The sequence below is a fragment of the Talpa occidentalis genome, unplaced genomic scaffold (assembly GCF_014898055.3).
Source record: "Talpa occidentalis isolate TD23 unplaced genomic scaffold, MPIMG_talOcc4v2.1 talOcc4.7, whole genome shotgun sequence".
Taxonomy (NCBI): Eukaryota; Metazoa; Chordata; class Mammalia; order Eulipotyphla; family Talpidae; genus Talpa; species Talpa occidentalis.
In genome coordinates, this window is record NW_023605083.1 from 51,334,002 (window position 1) to 51,360,093 (window position 26,092).

The following is a 26,092-nucleotide window of genomic DNA, read 5'->3' on the forward strand; positions in this document are numbered from 1 at the left end:
AACAGACTCAAGGAAAATTAATAAATAGATGTTCCAAACAAAAGAACTAGATAAATACCCAGAGATAGATGTTAATGAAATAAGTATCAAACAGGGCCTCCTTGGTGGCACAAGGGGTTAAGACGCAGCCCTTGAAGCTGTCCACAGCCTCTGAAGCACGAGTTCAATCCCCCAGCCAGCCAGGGAGCAACCCGCATGGCGCAGCAGACCTCTCCTGACTTGCCTGCTGCTCGCCTTAGCAGTGTACTTCAGTCAGTCTGCCTGTTGTGTTCCCCACTCTGTCTCTGGTGAATCCTCTCACCCCCACCCCCTCCACGCTTCTGGCCTGTACCCCAGCTCTTGTATGCATAAATGAATCTTTTTTAAAAAGTATCAAAACAGGAATCACAGAGCTGAAGAATGCAATAACTGACCTGAAAAATTCAGTAGAGGGGTTTAGCAGACAAAATCAAATAGAAGGGAGGATTAGCAAACTTCAAGATAAGTCAGTGGGATTCATTCAATGAGAAGAGCAAAATGAGAAGTGAAAAAAAGTGAAGGTAACTTAGATTTATGCCACACTATCAAGCCGCTAAGCATTATACATTATAGGGGTTCCAGCAGAAGAGAGGAAGAGGGGTAGAAAGCTTATTCAAAGAAATAATGGCTAAAATTTTCCCTCAACTAGGGAAGGAAACCAACAACCAGCTCTAGGAAACCAAAAAAGTTCCAGATAAGAGGAATCCAAAGATCCCCATAGCGAGAGACAACCGAAATCTTGCAGGGCAGAATGGATCATATATTTAAAAATATTGAAAGAAAAAACTCCCAACCAAGAATACTCTACCAGTTAGCCAAGCAGTGTAGAATAGCATAATAAAACCTTAGTAGTTTCTGCATTTTTTTCCCTAGAATTCCTTCTAACTTCCATGCATCAGGCTTGTTATTTCAGTAAGTATAACTAATTTATCTGTGTAATTTGAGAGGCATTTTGAAAACTAATAAAATGTCTCTCTCCTAATACATTTCCAGGTCTTTAGATGTGACATCTACTTTATTTTAAAATAGCTTGCTTTGCTATGTTAAAATACATTGTTACTATGAATCATTTTATAAGAATCCTGTGCTGTTTGTAACATTTTTCTACTGCTTAATAATGAAGACCTGTTATCTAACAAGGATTTCAGTAACTAAAATACTCTAATGTGCCATATCTATTAAAAATAGTAACTATATGTTATCATTTTCTTTTTAAGAGAGTAGTAGTGTGAGAGGGAAAATCATCTTATTTGACATTCTTTTTTTTTTTTTTTTTTTTTTTTTTTTTTTTTTTTTTTTTTTTTTTTTTAAGAGAGGCATGTTTTATTTATTTATTTTGTTTGTTTGTTTTGTTTTTACATGCACTGGGTACAGTCAGAAGCGCGGGAGGGTGAGAGAATTCACCAGAGCCAGAGCGGGGAGCAGAGCAGGCAGAAGGACCGAAGTACACTGCTGAGGGGAGCAGCGGGCGGCAGGAGGGGTCTGCGCGCCATGTGGGATCCTCCGCCGGTGGCCGGGAAGCAGCCGGGGATCGAACCGGCGCTGCAGAGGCCGCGGGCAGCTTCGCAACCCAGCGCTCAACCACTGCGCCACTGGGGAGGCCCTTATTTGACATTCTTGCATTAAGAAGTATTTTATGGGGCCTCCCCTGGTGGTGCAGTGGTTGAGCGCTGGGTTGTGAAGCTGCCCGCAGCCTCTGCAGGGCTGGTTCGATCCCTGGCCGCTGGTGAGGGTCCCACATGGCGCGACAGACCTCTACTGCCGTGTCTGCTGCTCCCCTCAGCAGTGTTTCATCACTTTGCTCTGGCTCTGGTGAATTCTCTCACCCTCCGGCGCTTCTGACTGTACCCAGTGCTTGTATAAATAAATAAATAAATAAATCTTTTAAAAAAGGTATTTTATGTATGAGGTATTTTAGCTAGAAAACCAAAGTAATTTTCCTAAATCTACAGACTTTTAAAATCAGAAGTGAGTCTATAAGTTATTTTGTCTCATCTATATCCAGTTCATTACAGAAAAATTTATTGAGCACAGCATACTCTAGGTAGAATGTGATAAGAATTATGTTCTTTGCTGAGCTGATTTAAGGTATTCAGTTTATTTTACATGAGATAAATTATGTGGTAGAGATATGTGAAATAATATATGGGGGAAATGTTAGAACAGTGTATTCTGGGAGATTTTGGCCATGGGAAGGTTGTTTTTAACATTTCATACTTTTTGTTGCCACAAAGCCAAATGCAAACTTCTGTCTGACTTAACCCCTCTCACACTCAACTCTATTCCATATCCTGAATAACTGCTGTGATCCCTTACGGTTTTCAATTCTTCTGATCTCTTCTAGTCAGGCAAGTTAGTATTTCTTAGTAGAATAGTTACAAGGTTCTTATGCATGAGAGTCAACAACAGAAACTTAAAAATAGCATTCATCATTAATAATATCCAGAAAAATTAGGGAGGGGAGAATTTAAATATATGCAGAAAATGGAAAGAAGCCTACCTATAACTTGCAAATCTATACTTATGACTTTGTCCCCCTTCTATTTATATGCATCTACTTTTCCTTCCTGAGTTGGTGAACTTACAACTTGGAAAGTTGCATCTCCCTAAGGCAAAAGCAAAAGGAGCTATGTTCTCTATTCCCTAGATAGATACATTTGAAATACTTTATCCTGAGCAGTAGTTTGTCCTTTGACTAACTTATAGGTCTTTCCTTAATCATCTAGCAAGTTTTTCATGTAATTTTTCAATGGATAAGATGTTCCTGTTACTTTCTAAGCTTATCCACACTGAATTATGTTTGCTTATTTAATTTGTCTAGACCAGTATTTTTCCTTTTTTTTTTTTTTATTTTCTTACATTGTTATTTTTTTGTACAGCATTTGATTTTTCCCCTCAGATGTAGTCCCTGTAGTTTTCCCACCCATAGTACCTGTGATCCATCACCACAGTCCCTTGTGCTCTTCCCTCCCCTGTTTTGACCCCCTTGCTCCACCTCCCTTGCTGTATGCTTCAGGTCTAATGTCAGCTTGCAAGTTTCATCTTTTACCTGATCATTTGCTTGGTTTCTCTGTATTTCTGGTTGGTTTCTGTATATTTCACTTAGCTTATGCAGCAGTCCCTTCCAGTTCCATCCATGTTACCACAAGTGTCATTAATTTATCTTTTTTGATGGCCAAATAGTGTTCCATTGTGTATATATACTACATCATCTTGATTCATTCATCTGTTTTGGGGCATTGTGGTTGTTTCCATAGCTTGACTATTGTAAATAGCGCTACAGTAAACAAAGGAGTGCAAATTTCCTTTGACTTAGTGTGTTTATGTCCTTTGGGTAGATTCTTAGGAGTGGAATTGCTGGTAGACCAGTATTTTCGATTAGGGCCCCAGAAACAATGGCAATATCTGTTTATATTTTCCTTTTTCACAATTGGGGAGTGTTAATGGCATCTAACAGGTAAAGATCAGGGATGCTGCTCAACACTGTGTGAAAGGACAGCTGAATTTGAGAAATTAATGCTGTATTATATTGGACTTTACAGCTTATATAAAAATGAATGCATTCATTATCCATTTCTCAGGAATAAACATTATTATGGTAATACAGATTTTTATGAGTGACTATTATCTAATTAATTATCTTCAGTTTGTGGTAGAAAGACTGAAAATATGTGTATTTAGAATAAAAGAATATTCTTGGGTTATGATTTCAGGTCCATAGTAGAATCCTTTGAAGAAAAGTAAGAGTAATGTACTATCTAAGTATTTGAATTTCTGTAATTTATTATTAAAGCCTAATATGTACTTATGTTGATGTGATAAAGAACCTTCTAACAGCATTGTCAATATTACTTTATCTTAGTTCTAAATGAAATGCTTTAAAACAGAAATTCAAACTTGTTAGAGTGATTAGCAGTCTGTTTATTTTGAGCATGCATATGTTGTCATTCAGTAAACATGTACCTAATGCCTGTTATGGGCCATGCATTTAAATATTTGAGACACAGTAGTGTTTCTTTGTAAAAGAACTCAGATGCACTCTTACAAAGTAGAGTGGTAGGTATGTTCACTAATACTAAAGGAAGACCTAGAGGGAGAGGGAATTCAAGCTGTATCAAGTCTCCCAGGCTAAGAATAAGGTTTTTACAAATAGAATTATTTGTGTAGACTTAAAATAATATATTTGTAAGTCACTGTGCCTGCTTATACTTAGGGAGCCTAGGAAATAGGAGCACATCTATTGATGATTATCAGAAAAAAGTAGAACCATGAATCTCATACAGACAAAACATGTTTTGGATTTTTGTTAAATTCATTCAGTAATATGACCAGACTGAAATGTTTTTAAATGAACAAATTTATGTGAACTAATGAAATGTTGGAATAAATTATAAACAGAGCAAAACTTTTTTTTAAAGATTGATTGATTGATTTATACAAGAGCCGGGGTACAGACCAGATGTGCAGGAGGATGAGAGGATTCACCAGAGACAGAGTGGGGCACAGAACAGGCAGACTGACTGAAATACACTGCTGAGGAGAGCAGCGGGCAAGACAGGAGAGGTCTGCCGCACCATGTGGGTATCTCCCTGGCCAGCCAGGATCAAACCTGCACTGAAGAGACTGCAGACAGCTTCACAGCACTGCGGTCAACCGCCTGCGCCACCAGGGAGGCCTGCAAAACTTTTTTAATAGAGTGGGGAAGAAATAATTTGGACATAATTTGCATGTCTGAGTCACCTATAAGTTACAGATTTGTAAAATAGCTCCCTTAGAATCAGTCTGTTAGTGCATACTTTTCCATTACAATACAGAAATTTTTTCTATAGGAGTGGCAGGAAGTTGTAGAACACTTTCCAATGCCCTGCCAGAGAGTCTATATGTAATAGGGAGGTAAACAAAATTTTTGGATTAGGGGAGTGAAGGTAGGTTGTAATTTAGATAAAACACTGGAGATGACGTTGTGTAGATTTCATTTAATAGGGAGCAGCAATCTGTGCATTGAAACTAGGCTTTGCAATGGCAGTAAGATTGAGCAAAAGGGACAGTTGGTAGATTTAGGACATGGAATACTTAAGATTTATGGCCTGGTTAAATAAAGCAGATGAGGAGGTAAGAAGAGACAGGAGGTGTCTGGCATATGCACTTGTAAGGAAAGTGGCTTATTTCACTGAAGAAGGGAATACCAGAGGAAAAGCACTATTTGTGGAAAGATAAAAGTTAGTATTGGATATGTGCCTTTTGAGATAATGTGGGATACCAGGGTGCACATGTTCATTATGTAGTTAGAAATCTTAAGTTTGGAACTCAGATGGAAGATTTTGGACTAAGAATTTCAATCTGTAAACTATTAGCTAAATTGAAATTTACATAAAATAACTGAGCAGGGAGAACTTCACTGTGAAGAGGAAGACAAATAGTAGCTCTGGGAAAAATCTTTATTTGCCTATTCCCCTGGAGCAATTATAGTGTATGTCTTGGGACCATTATTATAATTTGGTGAGGTATCGTCTTACTTTTCATTGTTAATAATGACACTTGCTGAGTTTTAATTATATTTTGTATTGACCTTTGAAGCTATTATTTATTCTTGGTTTGTAGTCCAGCGAGAGAACTTTGAATCAAAAATTATAAACATTTTAGATTTCAGATTAGAAAGACTTAGTTGAAACTCTGCACTAGTGTGAAAAGTAAAATCCCCCCCAAGGGACAAAGAATAGGAAAAAAGGATTTGCCATTAGGTTTATATAACATATTTGCAATATGTTATACTGTGAATTTCTGTAATTACCTCTCAGTTCCAAATGCATTCCAGACTCATGGGAGTGGTGTAGGGACTGTTCTCTGATATTTTACACTGTGATAATAGGTAAGTTTGAATAGATTCTACTGTTCAATAATTGAAGCCTACATTTGTGTTCCCATTTACTTTTCTTCACAGTCTCAGAATTAATGAAGCATAAAGCCTTTTTCTTTTCTTTGAGGGAATCTATTAACCGTATTTTATACCATTCTTGTCTTGGAGTTAATTTTGAGATAGAAACCCCTTTCTATTACCACTGTCACCACCATATAGATAGGAAGTATAGCTGTGTATTATAACATCACATTTTTAAAAATGTGTGTCTACGGCTATATCAGTTATAAATTATAAAATCCATTTAGGGAATATTGTGATTAGAATGTGTTCGGAGATTTTTTGAAACTGGCCTTTTTTTTAATGTTTAGTTGTATTTGAAGTTTAAAACTCAGAGAAGCATTGAAAATCTTTTTTCTTTTCAGATCATCCAATTATGATGGGTTTTGAGCCCCTTGTTAACCAGAGACTGCTTCCACCTACCTTCCCTCGATATGCAAAAATAATTAAAAGGGAAGAAATGGTCAACTATTTTGCAAGATTAATAGATAGAATAAAAACTGTCTGTGAGGTGGTCAATTTAACAAATTTACATTGCATCCTGGTAAGTAGACATTCTATTTTGGAATCAAACATTGAGTTGACAACAGAATAGTTAATCACTTTTTAGAGACTGTTCCAAAGGTAAATAATACTGCTAACCTGTTCACTGTGGTGACTGAATTAAGTGGTATATATATAGATAGATAGCTGGATGGCTGGATAGATAGATATACATAGATATCTATTGATGTATTTCTGTTTATCTTCTTTTTTTTTTTTTAAAGATTTATTTAGTTATGCATACAAGAGCTGGGGTACAGGCCAGAGATGCGGGGGGTGAGAGGACCCACCAGAGACAGAGTGGGGAACAGAGTAGGCAGACTGAAACACACTGCTGAAGGGAGAGACAGGAGAGGTCTGCCTCGCCATGTCGGTTTCTCCCTAGCCGGCTGGGGATCAAACTCGTGCTGCAGTGGCTGTGGATTGCTTTATAGTGTGGTGCTTAACCCCTTGCACTACCAGGGAGATTAATACAGTTTAGAGAAATTAGATAATTCACCCAGTTTTTACAAATGGGAGTTTGAACCTAGATTCTGCCTTCAAAACCTTTTATGAAACTTATGTGTGTGTATAATTTTTCATACAAAGATTGGATCATAGTGGTTTCTAACCTGTCTTTTAAACTACTCATCTATGGTGTGAACATGTTTTAATATCAACAAAAACACGTACTTCCACAGTATTTAAACGGCTGTGTGGTACTTCATTATGTGCATATACCACAGGTTTTTTTTTAAGTCCATTCATATTGATACATTTAGGATTTTTTCATTGTTTACTGTTATAAACAATTCCAAGATGAACCTCTCTACATGTAATTTTTTTTTAAAGATTTATTTATTTATACAAGAACTGGGGTACAGAGCCTCCCTGGTGGCACAAGGGGTTAAGCACCACACTCTGAAGCTATCCTCAGCCTCTGCAGTGCGAGTTCGATCCCTGGCCAGCCAGGGAGCAACCCACATGGTGAGGCAGACCTCTCTTGTCTCGCCTGCTGCTCTCCTCAGCAGTGTGTTTCAGTCAGTCTGCCTGTTCCGTTCCCTACTCTGTCTCTGGTGAATCCTCTCACCCCCAGCATCTCTGGCCTGTACCCCAGCTCTTGTATGCATAAATAAATAAATCTTTAAAAAAAAAAAGAACGGGGGTACAGGTCAGAGGTGCAGGAGGGTGAGAGAATTCACCAGAGACAGTGGGGAGCAGAACAGGCAGATGGACCAAAGACACTGCTGAGGGGAGCAGTGGGTGAGGCAGGAGAGATCTGCCGCGCCATGTGGGTTTCTCCCTGGCCGGGTGGGAATTGAACCCATGCTGCAGAGGCTGTGGACAGCTTCACAGTGCAGCACACAACCCGCTGCGCCACCAGGGAGGCCCTCTACATGTAAATCTTTGTATCATGTATTTCCTTCCTCCTTAATCTAAATTCCTAAACAATAAAGTTGCTGGGAAAAGGTATGCGTGTTATTAAGTTAGCATATTTTGGATTAATCTTTTTTACTGGTTAAGATATAGAAGAACAAAATTTATCCAAAGGCTATTAAAGCATTCAGAGGTAGAGATTTGTTAAGCTCATAATGACTTATGTAAGGTTGATAGGAAGGTAGAAAATGTGCAAAATAATACTGTTGTATAGATATAAGCACACTATTTTGCATAATTCTATATAGATGTGCATTTGGGTACTATCCCCTTGCATGCTGAGGTATAGAATTCCTGGCCCCTATGTCTATTCCTCTGTGAAGCCTTCCTTATTGGTTCTAGATTGAAATTTTACCTGTGTTTGCTAAGATGAAAAATTACCTAGTTTATACTCCTAGAATTAAGCAACAGCCTCTGGGACATAATTGATACCCAATAAAAATGTGTACGTTTTACTTATGCTCTTTTTTGTAATAACCTTTCCTTTCTTCTAATTTGTTGTTGTTTAAGTCGGTGAAATGTTGGTGAAACTTTCACTGATGATGCCTTTTGCGTTTGCTTCCTTTTTAGTAGTTTGTCCCATTCTGTCATAAGACTCATAAAAGACAGATAAAAGCAGAAAAGATCAGACATCAGCCAGTTCACTTTGCAATTTACTAAGGTTTAGAGAGCTTATAATTAAATTTGCTGATTGTTAATGGTATAATCTGGATTTTATTTTTTTTCCTTTTTCTAATTTAAATTTTATTTTTATATTCCCCATACAATTACAACCCCCTTATTTTGACCCTGATCCCTCCTTTCCCCGTCCCCCACCTCCATAGTATGTCTCTGGTTTATAGTGGTTTGTTGATTTTGATTTTTTCTTTCTTATAGTTATTCTTTTTCCTGGTCCCTTATTTAAGTTTTCTAGATTCCTGCTATGAGTGAGACCATCCGGTATTTTTCTTTTTCTTTCTGGCTGCTTTCATTGAGCATGATCCCTTCCAGCGCCATCCATGTTGCTGCAAATTGCATGTGTTTATCTTTTTTGAATGCTGAGTAATATTCCATGGTGTATATGTACCACATCTTCTTGATCCAGTCATCTATTTTTGGGCATTTGGGTTGTTTCCAAAGCTTAGCTATTGTAAACAGTGCTGCTATAAACATAGGGGTGCAGGTGCTCTTTGGAATTGATGTTTCTGTGTCCTTTGGGTAAATACCTAGGAGTGGAATTGCTGGATCATATGGAAGCTCTATGTTTAGTAGGTCCAGAAATCTCCACACAGCTCTCCATAGTGGTTGGACCAGTTTGCACTCCCACCAGCAGTGCAGGAGAGTTCCTTTTTCTCCACAACCTCGCCAACATTTGTTGTTGCTAGTTTTTTTAATATGTGCCATTCTCACTGGTGTAAGATGGTATCTCATGGTAGTTTTGATTTGCATTTCCCTGATTACAAGTGATGTTGAACATTTTTTCATATGCCTGTTGGCCTATAATCTGGATTTTAAAGAGATTTTTTTTAACTCTTCTGCTGCATCTACTTTCTGATCTTAATTGTTTTGTGTATATATATATTTGTGTTCATCAGATTTAATTATAGGATTTTAGAAAAGGAGAAGCTCAATGTGTATTGGAATAAGAAAGTATAATACAACAGATGGAATTTGATATTCTGGGGGAGGATTATAGATAGCCTTGGGGGGGGGGCGGAGTTGAATGTATGATGATACCCATAATAGAGGGGAGCTGAGAGAGCCCAGGGAGCTGGACTACTGGTACTGGACATGAAAGGGGCAGAGTAGGAGAAGAGTCTGGACCCATGGAAGGCTTGGGACAGAGGGAAAGGTGACAGTAGTTATGGAGGACAGGGTAGCAGAGACTAAGAATATAGGAAAAGATTAACGTTAGGAAGAATAAGGGACCAACTAATCTGCTGGCTATGCCTGAGAAATCTGTTACTGATACGATAAAGTACTCGTGTCGATAAGATATAAAGGTAAAAGCATCTCAGTGAAAAATTGGCAAAGAACACAAGCACACACATTTTAAAAGTGCATATGAAAAATGCTAGAAGTAAAATAGGGGAAAAGGACTTAACATTTTAAGTAAAGAAATGCAGTTTATAGCAATTAAGTTGAAAAGTATGACAATTTAGTGTTCATAAGAGGAAATAGTCATTTTTCTATACTCCAGTGATTGTCTTTCTCAAAAGTCTTAAAAGTGTGTACATTTTGACCCAGGACCTTCCTTGGTGGAGAATATTTAACAGTCAATTGACCAGAGAAATTTGGTAGATCTTGGTAGAACAGGCACTTAAACTGAGAAACAGGAGTGTCCTTAGACTTTGTGTAAGTGTGGAAGGAAAAGCATACTAAAATTGGTGATGAAGAGCTGATAAAGGAGTTAGAATGAGTGGATCAGAAAGATAGTAAATGGAGCTAAAAAGTAGAAGATTTGTCTCCACTAAAAGAGAGAATTTAAAGCATGTTGCATAACTATTCAAAAAGAAGAAAAGTTAAGTGTCATGAGATGGTAACCAGACAGAATAATAGTTCAAGGAGAAAAGGAAAACCTTTTTAAAAATAGTTGTGACTTAAGCTGACATATTTTAATAACCCTGGAAACACTCATTCCCTCACTACCCTCTTCCTCTTTGTCTCCACCACTTCCTTCTACTCCTTCTCTTCCTCCTTTATCCTACCCTGCCCCACGTCCCTTCTCTTATTTTAGGGATGCTACATAATAAAAAAGACTGGTAATTTTCCCAGCCCAATAGTAACATTGCCTTTCTTGGATAGAGTTTGGATAGAGTTTGGGTGGCACATACCTTGAATACAAGCTTTAAGTCATTGATGGTTAGGTAGTGCTGTGCTGAGGGGATCTTTCAGCTGTAATACAGGGGGAAGTGCTATAATTGTCTAGATAGTTTTTGCCCAAATGACTATCACTGTAGAAAACAGTCTCTTTCCAGGAAAGGAAACTATAGGCTCTATATCTTTAATTCGCTCATTGCCATCATATAGCAATGCCGTAAGTGTCCGGAAGCACAGATACCTTGTCCTTACTTAATGAGCCCAATCCAAATATTAAAATGCATACATTTTTACTAACTCTAAAATTTGGAAAATGCAAAAAATGTGAAGTTGATAAATCACTAATGTTATAATCTGCAAATGTTAACATTTCAGTGTATATTACCTTTTTCTTTTATTTGTGTATAAGCTGACATACAATTTTCTGGCATGTCTTTTGGTTTACCTAAAGTCAGAAACAGCAATATGAATTCAGTCAGCCTGGTTACTTGGTATTTATGTGAAATAGGAAATAAACCTCTCCCATTAGTTATAATTTCTTGATTCTATTTTTTTCATGGTGTACACATTTACTATTGATATTATTGATATTCTTGCAGTACTCAGTTTGTTAAAATTCTAAAATTATTCATTAATCCCAGTGACTGCAATTAAATAAGCCCTATAGATATGTTCTGAAGTTATTTGTCTTAACACAGGTGGTAAATTACACTCTGCAAATATTTTCAGCTTTTATTTAATCTGCTAATGACATTCCTTTTTCTCTTGTGTATCAGGATTTTTTCTGTGAATTTAGTGAACAATCACCTTGTGTTCTTTCGAGATCTTTATTACAAGTAAGTTCCCATTAGTATCATTCCATTATAAAGATGGGATGTTTTTTAAACATTAAGTGTTGTGTATACTCACATTGTTTTTTTGATGGAACAAGGAGATGCTTCTAAAGGATGTTCCACAGTTAGTGTTATTTTAATAGAATAGACTTAAAAGTGTTAGACATTCATCAAGATAATAGGCCATAAAATAAACTTCATTAATTTTAAAATAATATAAATTGTACAAAGTATGCTCTTTGTTTTTTTTTTTTTTTTTTTTTAGGCATGTTTTATTTATTTATTTATTATATTTGTTTGTTTGTTGTTTATACATGCACTGGGTACAGTCAGAAGCGCGGGAGGGTGAGAGAATTCACCAGAGCCAGAGTGGGGAGCAGAGCAGGCAGAAGGACTGAAGTACACTGCTGAGGGGAGCAGCGGGTGGCAGGAGGGGTCTGCGCACCATGTGGGATCCTCCTCTGGTGGCCGGGGAGCAGCCGGGGATTGAACCGGCGCCGCAGAGGCCGCGGGCAGCTTCGCAACCCAGCGCTCAACCGCTGCGCCACCGGGGAGGCCCCAAAGTATGCTCTTTGACTGCTATGAAGTTAAACTAATCAATAACAGGAATGTATCTGGAAAATTCTCCAGATATTGGAAATTAACACTTGTCTAAAAAATCTGTGGATCAAGGAAGAAGTCTTAAGAATGAAAAAGAAAATATATCAGAATCTGTAAGGTACAATTAAATTAAGCAGTGCCTAGGGGGAAATTGACAACATTAAATGTTTATATGAAAAATAAGAAAAATCTAAAATTAGTAATTTAAGATTGTGTTTTAGAAAACAAGGGGATAAAAAACAAACTCTAAGCAATCAAAAGGAAGGAAATAACAAATGCAGAAATCTGTAAAATAGGAAACAAGTGGTAGAGAAAATCAGCACAATCAAAAGCAGGTTCTTTGAAAATGTCAACAAAATTGATGAACCTCTAACCTGACAGAGCATGAAAATAGAAGATAGAGAATCATAATTTTATCAGGAATGAAAGAGAAGATACCATGATAGGCCCTACACATTAAGGTGATCATTTAAGAATATTATAAACAGGGCCTCCCCTGGTGGCGCAGCGGTTGAGCGCTGGGTTGCAAAGCTGCCCGCAGCCTCTGTAGCGCCGGTTCCATCCCCAGCTGCTCCCTGGCCACTGGAGGAGAGTCCCACATGATGCGCAGACCTCTCCTGCCGCCCGCTGCTCCCCTCAGCAGTGTGCTTCAGTCCTTCTGCCTGCTCTGCTCCCTGCTCTGGCTCTGGTGAATCCTCTCACCCTCCCGCGCTTCTGACTGTACCCAGTGCTTGTATAAATAAATAAATAAATAAATAAAATAAAAATAAATAAAGCTTTTTTTTTTTAAAAAAAAAAAGAATATTATAAACAACTCTGTGTCCATAAATTCAAAATTTTTTTAAAGATTTATTTATGCATACAAGAATGGGATACAGGCCAGAGGTGCGGGAGAGGAGTGGGGGTGAGAGGATTAACCAAACAGAACAGGCAGAATGACTGAAATACACTGCTGAGGGGAGCAGTGGGCAAGTCAGGAGAGGTCTGCTGCGCCATGTGGGTAGCTCCCTGGCTGGGGATTGAACTCATACTGCAGTGGCTGTGGTTAGCTTCATAGGTTGCGTCTTAACCCCTTGCACCACCAGGGAGGCCCCATAAATTCAAAATTATAAATGAAATAGACCAATTCCTTGAAGGACACTACCAAAATTCAAAAAGAAATATATAACTTGAATAATCCTATGTTTAGTAAAGAAATTGAATTCATAGTTGAAAACTTTGCAGCAAAGAAAATGCCAGGTCATTTGTATCTTCCAGAAAATAGAACAGGCAAAAACACTTGATATTTTTAAGATGTTAATTCTCCCCAAAACTGATCTACAAATTCAAAGCAATCTCAATCAAAATAATAGCAGGAAAATTTGTAGATAACAGCAAGCTTATTCTAAAATGTATATGGAAAGACAGAGAAATTAGAATAGCCAGAGCAATTTTGAAAATAAAGTTAGGAAACTTACATTACATGACTGCAAGACAGGTATGGTATTGGTAAGATAATGGGCACATAGATCAGTAGAATGAAGGGTAAAGCCCAGAAAAGGCCTATTCTTTAATTAGTCCTTTATATAGCCATTTTTATAGTATATATGGTCTTTATTAATTGACTAATGTGGTTGATTAATATATAATCGGTTGTTGACAAAGCGCAAAGATTAGTGGTGAAATGGTGTGGTGCTCTTTTCAACAAATGGAGCAAGAACAGTTGGACAGACATAGAAGAAATTGACTCAGAATATATTATAAACCTAAATATAAAATGTGAAGCTATAAAACTTATGGAAGAAAAGTAGGAGATAAGTCTGTGACTTTGGGGAAGGCAGAAAATTCTTAGATATTACATCAAAACTACAAGCCATAAAAAAATAGATAAATTGATAGGGAAAGGAAAGGGGACTACAGAATGGAAAAAGTCATTTGTAAATCCTCTCTGACAAAGGATTTGTATTTAAAACATAAAAACTCTGTAAAAATAACTAAAAAACAGATAACCTTAAAATACGCAGAAGTTGTTAAAGGGAGAAAATTAAATGCAGATTATTAATAACTTATTTTAAGTATGTTTTCTCCAATTTCAGAAAGTTTGTAGTATTCCTAAGTGTTCCTTGGGGGTAAAGATTATCAACTAAATATTTATAACCATTTAATATTTCATAATTTGTGAATCCCTTTTACATATTAGCTTGCATGACATGCTCATACTAGGCATTTCATTTTGATTAGTTCAGTTTTTCTGCTTTTGGGAGATATTTTTTTCTCTCCCTCAGAACACACGTTAACATAGGGATCAATAATAGTGCCTATTAGGAAATCATTGATTTATAAAAATTTTCTAGCAGTTTTTTATATTTTAATCCCTTGTATTCTGTGGTATTTTAAGAAATATATTCATGTCACACTGATCATTTAGTATATGTATATATAGTATGTCAAGATTGTGACAGCATTACTAATATGTAGCACTTATTTTAAGACCACTTTCCTAGTGGATAACAAAAAGGTCTTTGGAACCCATCTCATGCAAGACATGGTCAAAGATGCACTTCGATCTTTTGTCAGTCCTCCAGTTCTCTCCCCAAAGTAAGTATCCTAACATTTTATAGCATTTGTGTTTCTTAAAACCTGAAATTCTCTTTGTTCCTTCGCTGCCAAAGCATAAAAACTGTTGGAATCAAGTCACCATATAAAAGAAAGTGCAGACATGCTAATATTAATTGATTTCTGCCACAGGTTGTTTGAAATGAAGTATGTGTGAGAATGGCATTAGGGTCTAACATAAGAAACACTGAAGTCATTTGCAACTTAAGTAACTTGTATTGAACCTCATTGTATGCAAATTACTGTTACGCAGGCATTTTATAAAACAAGATAAGTTCTCAGTGATCTGAGTCTAAGTAGAAATAAAAAATGCAGATAATTGATCTCTAAACTTTTTTCTGGTGGCATCACTGCCCTGCCCTGAAAACACTAACAGATTTTATGCAGAAAGTACAAACATTTGAGTTAGAGTTTAAGACTTAAGTAGAGCTTTTCCAGTGGGGAGCAGAGAAAAGTATTGTCCCTTATTTTCAACTCAACATGGTCACAGCATCTTTACCAGGAGTAAATTCCATCCCCAGAAACCACTTTCTAAGCTCATCTATAAGAAGCAATTCCTCACCCATTCAATTTTTATCATGAAATTATAGTTTAGTTATACTTCAGACTCTATTTCTAATTTTAGTTCTTGTTATTTCTACTACTCCTGCAGTTTCTTCCTCCACTGAAGTCTTGAATTCCTCATCAGGGTTGAAATCAACTTCTTCCAAATGCCGGTTATATTTTTACCTCCTCCCATGAATCATTAGTGTTTTAAAGGCATTCATAATGCTAAATCCTTTCAGGTTTTCAGTTGATTTCGCTCATGTCGCTAAGAAGAATCACAGTCTGTGGCAGTTACAGCTTTATAAGATGTCTTTCTTCATAAGACTTGAAAGTTGAAGTGACTCCTTGATCCTGCAGAATGGACATAGCACTAGCAGGCGCACACATGAAAACATTCATCTCTTTGTACCTCTCCACCAGAACCCTTGGGTGACCGGGTGCAGTGTTACTAAACAGTCCTATTTTGAAAGGCATCTTTGTTTCCTGAACAAGAGAAAGCCTTTGGTGTCTTAGGGGCAAAGGCAACTGACCTCTCACCTCAGTAATAGAAAAATAAGTATTTCCCATCAATTCAGACCTATAGTACATTTAGGGCCAGGCAGGGAGCAAATCCTCCCAGAGTGCTTAAGGAAGGCTTTAGTCAAAAAGTGATGCTATCAACTGAGATAAAGAACACCACGGGGAAACTACTTTGTGAGGATAGATGAGGTGCCAGAGGGTTTTGTAGATGATGATTTTGGGTAGTAGTTTAAAGTGTGAGTACATCTTGAAAAAAATTAGGATTCTGTACATTTTCTTGGCAGTTACTGTCAAGAGCACAGACCATAGCATGAGAATATCAATTACAGGGAAATAAAAAATGGGAAAATTGGATCATGAAAAAGTAGAGCTTTGGGATTTTCTTTTTGTCATTAACTTGATGTATTATTGGATCCAGTGCTAATACCCAAATAGAGAATAAAAAGAAATGGAAATACTGCACATTTGTTGTGAACAACACAATAATGAAATATTTCTCAATCTAATGCCTGCAGATTTTTCCATTTTCTCTTTTTCTGCCTTCCCTTGTTCATTGGTACACCACTGCTGCTTTTTGTAGGCCAGGCATTAATAGTTTGATCTTAATGACGTGAATATTATCTTACAGGTGCTACCTTTATAATAATCACCAGGCTAAGGACTGTATTGACTCTTTTGTTACTCACTGTGTTCGGGTAAGAGCTACAATTTGAATCACTGTGGTGGACATTTAAAAAATTGTGGAGTGTAATTTCTTTAGTAGCATTAATTTCTCCTACTTTTTCATCTAAAATTTCTTATTCATGTTCACTGAATAAATAAGCAATTTCGGTCTCCTGTTTAACACTGTACATGACCTGTGCTCTTCCTGGTAGGTACTGAGCTCCTTTTGATGCTATCTCAGTATAGTTCTTAGGGGCCACAGAACGTAATATTACAGTAAGTCATGATCCCCATTTGGGAAAATAGCAGTGTTCACTTTTTAAAAATTTTTTTGGTAAATGGACAAAACACTTTAATCTTGTAAACAAAGAATATAACATCCCCGGGCATTTACCTTTATACTACATTAATGAGCAGGATACTAGTGAAATTAAAATTATTATCAAATCATTCTTATTAATTATCTAAACAGTTCTCTTAAGAGTGCTTGGCTGTATACCAATATGGGCTCTAATTTGATTTATACCAAGTTCCAGGAAGGCAGCATGGTATGGTGAAAGGAGAATATGAATAAAAGACCAAATTTCATTGTTATCATTATCAGACAGATCACTTTTCAATAAACTTCCTCAGTCTTTAAAAGTGATATGTTAATACTGCCTCTACAGCTATTTATTTGAACAAATAGCTATTTATTTGTCAGATATTTTGACAATATCTGTCAAAATATGCAAATGTAAAACACTGTTGTGCTTAAAGAATCTTATAGTTCATACTTCTTAAATCATTCTGGTGTTGAGTTCCACACAAAGGAAACACCTATGTAAAAAACATACGTAGACATTATTCATTCATACACGGCATTTTCCCCCATTTAAACCTAGAATGTTTTGGAATGTTTTCTTTTGTATCAGGAAATTTCATATTGATGGTTGAATAAATTGTATGTGTATTGCAGCCATTCTGTAGTCTCATTCAGATCCATGGACATAACAGGGCTCGACAGAGAGATAAACTTGGTCATATTCTTGAGGAATTTGCTACCTTGCAGGATGAGGTAAGAGCCTGCAAGTTTCCCTCTCCTCTAATTAAGCAGTTTATATACTTTGACCAGATTTTAAAAAACAACTCTTTGGAACTCTTTTGATTTTAATTTTTCAATATGATGAATTTGCTTTTAACTTAAAATGTATTGTCTTTCTACATGAAAGAGTTAATAAAAAGAAATACCAGTAATCAAACTGAAAAACATCTTATTTTGCTGATAATCAGTGTAAATTATGAAATGTGTATTGAACTCCGAATTATAGTTTTATGTAAAGTTAACATTATAATAATACCGTAAATTTGAGAGCAGAGGCAAATTAATAAAGATCTGAAGTCGATTGCATATCTGTCCTATAAAATGTGTGTCTTTTTGTTTAAGGAATATTTAGGTGAAAATTATCCATTGTGACATGAGATGTTTGAATATAAATCTAACCACAAATGTATTTGAAAGTGTCTTTAGGTCTTTACATTTTCCGTTCATGTGCTGTTTTTAGCATTTTTTTTTTTTTTCAATTCTCACATTAAGAAGAAAGTCAATGTTATGACATTTCATTCTGATAGGCAGAGAAGGTTGATGCAACCCTTCACACTATGCTGTTGAAACAGGAACCACAAAGGCAACATTTGGCCTGTTTAGGTACCTGGGTCCTTTACCATAACCTCCGAATTATGATACAGTATCTTCTAAGTGGCTTTGAATTGGAACTCTACAGCATGCATGAGTACTACTACATCTATTGGTAAGAGAATAATATGAGTAAAAATTGGTGGAGTGTGGGATAGATGGGATCTGAGAGCATCCATAAAAATATAATTTCAGGGTACTGCTTTATTTAGTATATTTTAACTTTAATTACGGGAAAATTGAAAAATAGCTATTGAAAAATTAGAACCAGGTCATCTTGAATATCTTAGGCTACCATTAAACTGTACAAATATACTTTCTACAGCCATTGAATACTTATTTTAAAAGTTCTAGTAAATGTGGCTCTAAGGTAAATGGATTATTTTGTTTTATTAATACATTGTTAATGCATTTTGCTCAGATTTCAGTGATGCTCGGTACTAGCGTGGAATGTACTTAATATTCCAAACTTGACCTAATTCATGACTTGAGATTTTCATTGAGAGCAAACAATGACTCTGATTTGTCTTAGGAGCTTTAAGGGAGTTGATAAGAGATAATCCTTAGTAGAGTAGTTCTTCATTTTCTTTTCAGTATGGGGTAAATAATCCAAGGAAGAGGATGCTTGAGACTATTTGAAGCATAGAAAAACTCACAGAAAAGAGAATTGAGAGCTAATGAATTTTTTCTTTTTTTTTTTCAATTTTATTTAAAAAAAAATTTTTTTTTAAAGATTTATTTATTTATTTATTTATACAAGCACTGGCTACAGTCAGAAGTGCGGGAGGGTGAGAGAATTCACCAGAGCCAGAGCAGGGAACAGAGCAGGCAGAAGGACCGAAGTACACTGCTGAGGGGAGCAGTGAGCGGCAGGAGAGGTCTGCGCGCCATGTGGGACCCTCCTCCAGTGGCCGGGGAGCAGCCGGGGATCGAACCAGCGTTGCAGAGACTGCAGGCAGCTCCACAACCCAGCGCTCAACCACTGCGCCGTCGGGGAGGCCCTATTTAAAAAATTTTTAAATGTAGTGTTTTGTTTTTTTTTTCCCTCCATCGTTGTTAGTTTTTGTACAATATATGATTTTTCCACTCAGGTGTGATCACCGTAGTTCTCCCACCACCAAAGCACCCATAGTCATGACCATATTCCCTTGTGCTCTCCCCCCGACTGTTTTCACCTGTTCCTCACTGCCTCCCCTACCACCTCCCCTCCTGGATGCCTCATACCCATGTTAGCTTTTAAGATTTGTCTTTGAACCTTTGGTTTTTCTGTCTTCCACATATAAGTAAAACCATCCGATATTTATCCTTTTGACTTATTTCACCTAGCATCAACACTTCCAGTTCCATCCATATTGCTGCAAATGGCATGAGTTTATCTGTTCTGATCACTAAGTAGTATTCCATTGGGTATATACACACCACATCTTGATCCGTTCATCTGCTATACGACCCAGCTATTCGACTCCTTGGAATCTACCCAAAGAACACAAAAACATTAATTTGAAAGGACACCTACACCCTTTTGTTTATTGCAGCACTAACAGTAGCCAAGGTATGGAAACAACCTAAATGCCTGAAAACAGTTTAAATCTTTTCCTTATTTCTGGCAAAGCATGATAATTTAAATAATGACCTTTTCTTGTTCATTACAAACAATTAGATTTAATATTATCAGATCTTAGTATAGTTCATCTTAACTCAAATTATTAAAAATACTGTATATTCTATGGAGGCACTGTTATGAAGAAAGTTAATCTTTTCTACTTTGTTGACCTTATTTTGTTAATATTATTTACTGTTATAGCTAAGCATTAGTAGATAATGCTTAGCTATGAAAATTTAATTTGAGCATCAGCTATAGTAATATGAGAATCATATTTAGTATATTCCCACATTCATATTTTGCCACATCTACTTAGGATAATACATTTTGTTATTAACTCAAGTGGACACTCGAACATGAGTTCACGTTCTTTGTAGTTTGAGACAGCTGACTGGAATCTTTTCTGTTACTTACAATTTTTATATGCTTTTGGCACAAAGAATTGTTATATTTTAATTAAAGTAATATTGTATTATAACACATAAGTTTCAGATATGCATCATTGAGAATTAGCATGTATACATACTACATTAAGCTTACTGCTAAAAGTCTAACTCTGTTCTGCCACACCTTGTCCCCTTTTTCCCAATTAGCTCAGCACCTTCCCCTTTCCCATCTAGCAACCACTAGTTGGTCTTATATTCCAAAAGTTTGGTTTTTGTTTTTTTAAGATTTATTTATTTATACAAGCACTGGGTACAGTCAGAAGTGTGGGAGGGTAAGAAAATTCACCAGTCAGAGTGGAGAGCAGAGCAGGCAGACTGATGAAACACACTGCTGAGTGGAGCAGCGGGCGGCAGGAGAGGTGTGCTCGCCATGTGGGACCCTCACCCGGTGGCCGGGGATCGAACTGGCGCTGCAGAGGCTCTGGGCAGCTTCGCAACCCAGCACTCAACCACTGCGCCACCGGGGAGGCCCCCCAAAAGTTTGTTTTTGTTTCATTTAATTCATCTATTTTCTCTATATAAAGCATGCAAGTGACATCAACATGGTGTTTGTCTTTCTCTTCACTAAGCTTAAATAATTGAAATTTTATTTCAGCAAATAAAGAATATTCAGATAAATACTTCATATACTAAGCAGTGTCATTACTTGGTAATGAAAGAAGTTTTATTTCTGCCTATAATTAACCCTGTGATCTGTTTTCATGTTAATGTTAACTGATTTTTAGTTTTAAAATTACCGATTGGGATCCTGCTTCTTTGCAGGATCATCTTGTTGCTGAGCATGATCAGTAAAGTATATAAACAGTAGAAAATAGTGATTTGTAAACTTTAGCATGCATCGTGACTTAGAAAAGAACATTAGCACTCAACTTGGGTCCCTAGAGTTACTGGTTTTGTAGGTCTAAGGTAGAACCAATCATTTACACTGATCACTAGTTCTCCTGGTGCTGTTGCTGCTAGACCAGAAATCACAATTTGAGAACCAGGGGTAGGGAATATCAGTAATCTGATTTCTTAGATATAGCTGTCTATTAATTTTGATAAAGCTCTTAATAAAAATTCATTTAGATATCTGATATTTGAGAAGAAAGGCTTGAATCATGCCAACTATCCCTATACTCATCTGTCCTTGGGTTAGATAATTAGAAGGTAGAAGAGAGCATTATTTCCATAAAGAAATCCTATAAGTTGGGCCTCCCCGGTGGTGCAGCGGTTGAGCGTTTGGCTGCGAAGCTGCCTGTAGCCTCTGCAGCCACCAGGCGAGGGTCCCACATGGCGCGCAGACCTCTCCTGCCGCCCGCTGTTCCCCTCAGCAGTGTACTTCGGTCCTTCTGCCTGTTCTGCTCCCTGCTCTGGCTCTGGTGAATTCTTTCACCCTCCCGCGCTTCTGACTGTACCCGGTGCTTGTATAAATAAAAATAAATCTTTAAAAAAAAAGAAAAGAAAAGAATTCCTTTAAGTCAAGATATAAACCTTCAGATTTTGTATTGTGATGGAAAAAATTCATTTGTATCTTGTAAAAAGGATACAACAATAAATATTTTTTAAAAATTTATTTCCGGGAATTACTTTCCTTTCCATATGAAATTACATGCTTTTTAAAATGTATTTATTACTTCATTCTTCTTTTTTATAGAATGTATGCTTTCTCCACTCAGGTGTAGTCCCTGTCATAATTCCTACCACCAGTTCACCCGTGCACCATCCCTTGTGTTTCTCCCTCCCTCCTTCCGATTCCTCTCCTTCCCCCTCCCCTGCAGAATGTCTCTGATTTATAGTTGCCTGTTAATTTTGTTTTTTTATTTATTATAACTTCTTTTTCCTGATCCCTTATTTGGTTCCCCTATATTCCTCCTGTAAATGAAACCATCCGATATTTTTTTTCCTTCTGGCTTATGCTTTTTTTTAACCAAGTAAAATCATATTGGCCAGTATGCTGTAACTGCCAGGGAGCATAGTTCTCACATTAGCTTTTGCATACAGTACCTAAGTCATACCACATGTACTTTTTGACTAGCTTTTGTTTTGCTTTATCTTTTTGCATGTGTTTTAATATTATAACCTACATCATAACTTTTAGGGATATTTTGGGAATATGCATTATATATACAAACTTAACCATAAATTTTCTTATAAATCAAAAAATTTTCTTTTAAGTCTTTTTTACTTTATGTAGTAGTGGTTCATAATTTTTTTATTGAACATATATAAAGTATATTTGTTCATAATCCTAAATTTGAACTGCTTTTCTGGCTTAGAAGAATGTAATTTTCGTTAAACTTATGAAAAATTAGTGTCTGGTGGAGTAACCAGTTTCACATTCCATTTATGGAATAAACACAAGTAAATAAAATAAGCCTGAATGTTCTTAAATTTTTATAATGATTTTGCAGAATGCATGGTGTTTTCTCTGTTCTGTGTTTACTTTTTTCATAATTAACAGGAGACTGAAATATTTAGTAGGTTGAGTCAAAATGTGTCCTGACATAGCAAAACCAATTTAATGAGCTATCCTTTGATTTACACATATTTATCAGGAAATCTGAAAGGTTTGAAAATACATATTATTATAGGAAATAAAACAAATTTTCAGTATTTTACAGCAGCATATATGGCAACAAGGGAGTTAATCATTTGTAATGTTCATTTCTTTTGAGAGCTCACATTATCAATTATCTAATTGGATAATCTGGGTTTTGTTTTTTTTTTTTCCTAAAGATTTATTTATTTTTATACAAGAACCAGGCACAGGCCAGATGTGTGGGAGGGTGAGAGGATTCACCAGAGACAGAGCAGGGAACAGAACAGGCAAACTGATGAAATACACTGCTGAGGGGAGCAGTGGGTGAGACTGGAGAGGTCTGCTTCGCCGTGTGGGATTCTCGCCCAGCCAGCCGGGATCAAACCCATGCTGCAGAGGCTGTGGACAGCTTCACAGTCTGGCGCTCAACCGCCTGCGCCACCAGGGAGGCCCCTGGGGTTTTTTTGTTGTTGTTGTTGTTGTTTTTAAGACTTAAAGTGTTATTAAAAATACCTATTATTATTAATACATGTACTGATAAAGTTATCTCATTGAGACATCTGTGTTTTAATATTTGTATCTTTGAAGGTATTAATATTTGTATCTTTGAAGGTATCTCTCTGAATTCCTTTATGCATGGTTGATGTCAACATTAAGTCGTGCGGATGGCTCTCAAATGGCAGAGGAAAGGATAATGGAAGAGCAGCAGAAAGGCCGTAGCAGTAAAAAAACAAAGAAAAAGAAGAAAGGTGCTATGGATTATTTTTAAATTTAAGAAATAATTAACATTGATGTGCACTTTAATTTCTACAGCTAAATACATAGAGAGTTACCTGTGCATTGTAACGGGTAAATTAGTTACTACATTTTAATTCTCACCCATTATCTCTTCAGAGAGTATAATTAGTAACTGATATTAGTGATAACAAGCCTTTTTGGCTCCTTTTCTTTTACTCCTTTATTACTCCATGTGTCAGATGACTGTTAGGAAAAGAAGCAACAGTTACATGAAGCACAAAAAGAGGATGGGTTAAGGAAGAAGACAGAAGGGGAATCTATGATCTCCTTTTAATAGAAGGCTGACAGTTCAGGAGGTAGATCTGGAGTTGTTGTTACAACCATCACAGAAAGAGATCACAGGTACCACCAAAGCATCATGCGGGGAAAGAAATGTTTCAAAGGGAAGGCTCTGTAAATCAGTCCAAAGGTTACAGATATTGCTACAATTGTTAAAAATATTACTTTATATTTTCTTAGGATTTCAACAATTTGGTGGGTCATTAAATGACTATATTCATAACCTGTAGGAACTGAAATTTTAATTTAGTAAACTAGGTGGAATAATACAGAGGAGGGGAAAAAGACTACAAATGATTTTCTTTTTAATTATAGTTCGCCCACTGAGCCGAGAGATCACAATGAGTCAGGCATATCAGAACATGTGTGCTGGAATGTTCAAAGTAAGTTGTTGAAAATGACCTTTTTTGCTTTTTAACTTTGTTGCTCCTGTGTAGTTTAGCACAAACTCTTCTGTCATTCTTTCTGGATTCTAAATCATCTGCTTGAAAATTGCCCTTTTCCCCAGTCTAGTTGTTGATTCAATTTTTTTTTAAAGATTCATTTGTTTACTTATGCATACAAGAGCTGAGGTATAAGCCAGAAGTGCGGGGACTGGGGGGCAGGGGGAGGGTTTTTTTTTTGTTGTTTTTTTTAAGATTTATTTATTTATGCATACAAGAACTAGGGTACAGGCCAGGGGTGTGGTTGGAGAGAGGATTCACCAGAGACAGAGCGGGGAACAGAACAGGCAGACTGATGAAATACACTGCTGAGGGGAACAGTGGGCGAGACAGGAGAGGTCTGCCGTGCCATGTGGTATTCTCTCCTGCCGGCCAGGATTGAACCTGCGCTGCAGAGGCTGCGGACAGCTTCACAGTGTGGCACTCAACCGCCTGCGCCACCAGGAAGGACCCCATTTTAATTTTTTTAACAAATATTCGAACCTTGCTGAGTGGCAGATACCTTTTCCTGAGTAGATTGCAGTCTAATCAGATGTGATCCTTCTCTCAAGAGCCTATTTAATGACAGGTCAGGTGACATATGTGTGACACATGTAATAAGAATACAGAAGATTAATGATCAGGAAAAATTTCTTGAAGAGACAGGGTTTAGTTTATTTAAGTGTACACTAGGGAGGGGGTGGGCTACACAATGAGTGGCTTAAGCAAAAGCAAACACTTTGCAGAGTTATGAGTACCTTCAGTTGTACTAGGCAATTCAAAAAACAATGTGAGAATTTATATTAAAGTATACAAATAGAACATGCACTTCTATTTGAAAAACAGGACCTATGCTTATAAAAATTATATATTTGTTTTTTCTGAATCTTTTACTTGATGATTTCAAAGCTATTACAAAAGCATGCGCTTAGAAGAATCATATACATGTGTATGATTTCACTTGGAAAGATCATATATAAAAATTGCAACTTGAAAATTTTTTGTATAAAAGTTGGTACATGTCATAGCAAAGAATAAGCAAGGTCAATTTTTCTCTTCTCAGTTCTGATTTCTGAGCCACAAATTGTTTTAGCTATGTGTAAATAGCCATTTCTTGTTTTCTATTCTGATTTAATAAGGATGTTTGCTTTTTCATATTGATGGCAACTTTGTCCTCTTTTTTTCCTTAGACCATGGTAGCATTTGACATGGATGGCAAAGTACGAAAACCTAAGTTTGAACTTGACAGTGAACAAGTTCGATATGAGCACAGATTTGCTCCATTCAACAGTGTAATGACACCACCACCAGTGCACTATCTGCAGTTTAAGGTGAACCTGTTCATTGAAATAATTATAAAATATTTAGTCCTACACCCTCTTAAGAGAGGTGGCATTGGTACCTAGTCATTTTGTTAAGGCAGTCAAATCAAGCTATTACTAGATCAACGGGGTAAGGTCATAAAATAACAGTTTTAAATAGTGTGAAAATTATTTGACTTTGTTTGGATTTACTAATATTAACAGTTATTTAAGTATGAGAATAATTTGTAATGTGAAGATAAAATATTGAATATTACATAGGGAAAAATGAGGATACAGGATCAATGAATGGATAATATAAAATTCTTTAATTGCAAAAGAAACTAGAGCTTTTCTTGTTAATAAACATGTTCTGAATAATAGTATTTGCCTCCTTTTAGGAGATGTCTGACCTCAATAAATACAACCCTCCTCCTCAGTCTCCAGAACTGTATGTGGCAGCTAGTAAGCACTTCCAGCAAGCAAAAATGATACTGGAAAATATCCCAAACCCAGACCATGAGGTAAGATGGCAGTCCCAGTAATTCTAGAGAAAAAACTTGGTAGACGTATATATTTTACTATTAGATGGCTGTGA

The 26,092-nt window shown here is 36.6% G+C and overlaps 1 protein-coding gene across 5 annotated transcripts in view; it reads left to right on the top strand.

Annotated features, from left to right (window-relative positions):
* Positions 1-26,092, top strand: part of NAA35 (N-alpha-acetyltransferase 35, NatC auxiliary subunit) — a 79,141-nt gene that overhangs the window by 43,784 nt on the left and 9,265 nt on the right. For all 5 annotated transcript variants that reach the window (XM_054689342.1, XM_037493702.2, XM_054689343.1 and 2 more), the window contains exons 12-21: positions 6,301-6,479; positions 11,470-11,529; positions 14,597-14,703; positions 16,415-16,481; positions 17,408-17,506; positions 18,061-18,239; positions 23,307-23,443; positions 24,087-24,154; positions 25,384-25,524; positions 25,896-26,018. In XM_054689342.1, coding sequence (XP_054545317.1) covers positions 6,301-6,479; positions 11,470-11,529; positions 14,597-14,703; positions 16,415-16,481; positions 17,408-17,506; positions 18,061-18,239; positions 23,307-23,443; positions 24,087-24,154; positions 25,384-25,524; positions 25,896-26,018 — 1,160 coding nt within the window. The remainder of the gene's footprint in view (positions 1-6,300; positions 6,480-11,469; positions 11,530-14,596; positions 14,704-16,414; positions 16,482-17,407; positions 17,507-18,060; positions 18,240-23,306; positions 23,444-24,086; positions 24,155-25,383; positions 25,525-25,895; positions 26,019-26,092) is intronic.